The 3577-nt window shown below is 30.9% G+C and overlaps 1 protein-coding gene across 1 annotated transcript in view; it reads left to right on the top strand.

The window, feature by feature from the left end:
- The first annotated feature begins 456 nt into the window (after positions 1-456).
- The window catches only part of KPNA4 (karyopherin alpha 4 (importin alpha 3)), a 30007-nt gene continuing 26886 nt past the window's right edge, over positions 457-3577 (top strand). The window contains exons 1-4 of the mRNA XM_008590496.1: positions 457-509; positions 1411-1500; positions 1606-1635; positions 1737-1789. Coding sequence (XP_008588718.1) covers positions 468-509; positions 1411-1500; positions 1606-1635; positions 1737-1789 — 215 coding nt within the window. The 5' untranslated portion in view covers positions 457-467. The remainder of the gene's footprint in view (positions 510-1410; positions 1501-1605; positions 1636-1736; positions 1790-3577) is intronic.

A 3577-nucleotide genomic window follows, 5' to 3' on the forward strand; every position in this document is an offset into this window, starting at 1 on the left:
TAAATCTGTTTACTTTTTGAGAATGAGATTGTGGGTGGGCAAGAAAGGCTCCCCTCCTCCCCACCCCTTTTTTTAAGCTGTTGAATTTATTAACCTTGTATATGTATTACTTTTTAAAATGTCATTGGTTCATTGGGGGTAAGATTATGGGCTCTTTTATTCTTACTACTTCTGTATTTTTATAAACTTTATGTTACAGTTTTCTGAAGTTGGATATATCCAATATTATAGGTCTACTAATAATTTCAAAGAGATTTTTAATATTTTAGAATATGAATATGAAATGAAGATAGAAAATCATCTGTGTAGTATAATATGATTTTTATTATGAGTAAAATATGACTTTAAATACATATTTTACTAGAAGAAAAAATTAGAGGTGTACATTAAAATGTTAATAGTGGTTTTCTCTAGGTGATGGAATTTGAAGTGATTTTTAAAATATTTTTCTTCAATTTTTATAGACTATGAGAAGACAACGAAATGAAGTTGTAGTTGAATTAAGGAAGGTGAGTCTGATTAATATTGGGTACTTCCAGGCATAATTCTAACAACATTACAGCATATATACAAGATATCAAATGTAGATCATATATTTATGTGGAATGTATAACCTGTTGTATAAATTTTATTTACTGAATATACTTAAGCTTTTTTAAATCTCAAGTGCTTTAGCACTTGTTTTCCTTTTGAAGGAAAGATTTTTACTAAATTTGACAAGCTATTAAAGTTGGCAAGATGTGACTTGTTCACAATCCAAAAATAACTTATCAGATGATTTTTTTAATGATTTATATAAAGTGTAAATCATAGAGATACAGTTAAACTAAATAGTTCTGCTATTAATAGTTAGTAGTTATGCCCTGAAAAGAACTTGTTACTTATTTATTGATTTCATCAACTTTTTAAGTATTAAAGTAGGTTATAGTTGAGAATATATTCATAAATTTGTCCCAAACAAATTAAGTGAAATTCAAAGGGTCCTTGGTTTTTGTAAGGCATTGTGGATTTTTTGTCTAATTTTGAATTGTCCACCTTTTGCTTTGACTTTGCTTTTAGGTGATAAAGAGAAGCTCCCAGGTGATGTGTAAAATGGTTTAGTACTTTAAAATAAATACTTATGTTTGGTTCTGGCTTAAACTGTACACTGTCTTCTTTAGTCAAACATTTTGTTTTGTTTGTTTTTACATAATTCACGGTTCATTAAAAATGTAATATTTGGGGTTTGGGACTCAAATTAGTGTTGCTTAAGTGTTTAATTCACAATTTGGTTTAATTTTGTGCATTTGAGTTTTACTTTTAAAAGGCACTTCATATTTCAGTTTAGGCACGGGATTGCCTAGCCTTGTATGAAAGTATTTAGCTTTTTTTCTTCTTAACTGAAGTTCCTTGTTTGATTAATTTTTTTAGAATAAAAGAGATGAACATCTTTTAAAGAGAAGGAATGTACCACATGAAGATATCTGCGAAGACTCTGATATAGATGGTGATTATAGAGTGGTAAGTTATTGTTATTCTGGTAACTTAAAACTCCTAGTGAAAGATTTCACATAAATATAGAATTTTAAGGTGACTTTTTAACTTAGTTTTCTCTTTATTTCCCAGCAAAATACCTCTCTAGAAGCTATTGTTCAAGTAAGTTGGGATTTTTTTTTTCCTCTCTTCATTTATATTTCTTGGATTCAACAACTAATTTATTGTGTGTGTACATCATAAATTGTTTTATTTTTTTATAGAATGCTTCAAGTGATAACCAAGGAATTCAATTAAGTGCAGTTCAAGCTGCTAGGTAAGTTAAATTTTGAGGACATATTTAAATTTTATCTTACACAGGGGTTCTGTTTTGGGTTTTTACTATATATATAGTCCTGTCAATCAAATTTTACTTTGATGACAAATAATAGAGAACAGCTGTAGACCAACTGATTTTATTTAAAAAATTGTTCCCTGATTTAGAGTATTAAAGTTAGTGGCAATTCTTAAAACTCTTGTGAGTTTAAATACACTGAACTGTGTACTTTAAGATTTTGGGGGCTGAAAGTGTATACTTGAAATATACTAAAGTTTTAATGTACATCATACATACAGATGCTAGGGAAAAGTTGATTTGACAGATTAGTGCCATGCAGTAATAGAAAAACATTATTTGTAAAGCTTTACCTTTTGCTAATTTATAGGTTTAATTTATAAACAGTCAGATTCTTAAGCTCCTTACCAGTAGCTAATTCTGCTCACAATCCTGATATTGATCAAACAATAAATTAGAAGTTACAAGGTTACTATACTAGCTTATGGACAAGTAGATTTTGAGATTTAGGGCTGCATATACTCCCAGTGTCTTCCCAGGTAGGAAGTACCAGCTTGTTTTGCACATTTCTGTTGTGAAAACTATGCTCTCACATTTTTAAGGGAAGAGCCAGAAAAACTAATTACTGAGACTTTTGTATTAACAAACAGGTTGGGGAAGACATGGTTATATCATAATACAGTATAGTGGTTTCTTTGTATATGAATAACACCCTATGTTGTGATTATCAGTGGGAAAGAGACACTTAAGCAAAAAATTGAGTTATAGAATTTCAAAGTGGAAGAAGGTTTCACAGGTCCATATGATACCTAATTTAGTACATGAATCCCTTCTATGTTTGTTAGACATTTCGTACTTTGGTGTATTCACATTAAATAGCCCAGAACAGATAGGTAAATCATAGAATTAGTGTTGTGTACCACAGGAAAAAGAACTTCTTAGAGAGGACTTTGTTAATGTAGACAGAAAACCATAGAACTATTCACATCTCAAAATAGCAAATTAATGTTTATAAGAAGAATGATTAAGAAATTGGTTATGCATACCATTGTCAGAGTTTATTATTTGGTAGTTTTGGACCAGTTCTTCTCAACATGAGCTCTGCAAGAAAATTAAACCCCAGTGCTCAAAGTATGGTGTGTGGCTTCTCTGGGAGATGCAACTTCACGGGTATGCAAGAGCAAACTGATTTTCATGATATTAAAATGTTACTGGCCTTTTTTCACTGTGTTAACCTTTACATTGATGTTACAAAAGCAACTATGGGCAAAACTGCTAGTACTTTAGCACAAGTGGCACCAAATTGATTTCATATTATATTTTGTAGATATTGTATTCTTCACCATTATGCACTCAAAGAATATAAAGTCATTTCTCTTTAAAAATGTCCTCAATGAAGCAGTAAAAAAACATATTAAATCTTGACCCTGATCTCATGGAACCTTGGCTGAGAAAGACTGTGTTAAGACACTATTTTATAAGTTTAAAAAAAATTTTTTTATTTCCACTTATGCTAAGCACTGTGCCATGTGTTATGGAAAACAGTGAAAATAAATAGCATATGATATAATTCTGTTTTTATTTTTTTGGTGGCTGGTCGATATGGGAATCTGAACCCTTGACCTTGGCATTACCAACATCACGCTTTCACCAAGTGAGCTAACCAGCCAGCCCAAAGGTTGGCTTTTTTATTTCTTCCCTCTTGGTGGCTGTCTAGTGCAGTAATTATTTCTCTTTTAGAATTTTAAAGTCCAGGGAGCGGGGGGGGGG

Source organism: Galeopterus variegatus, unplaced genomic scaffold (assembly GCF_000696425.1).
Source record: "Galeopterus variegatus unplaced genomic scaffold, G_variegatus-3.0.2 Scaffold6160, whole genome shotgun sequence".
In the NCBI taxonomy this organism is placed as follows: Eukaryota; Metazoa; Chordata; class Mammalia; order Dermoptera; family Cynocephalidae; genus Galeopterus; species Galeopterus variegatus.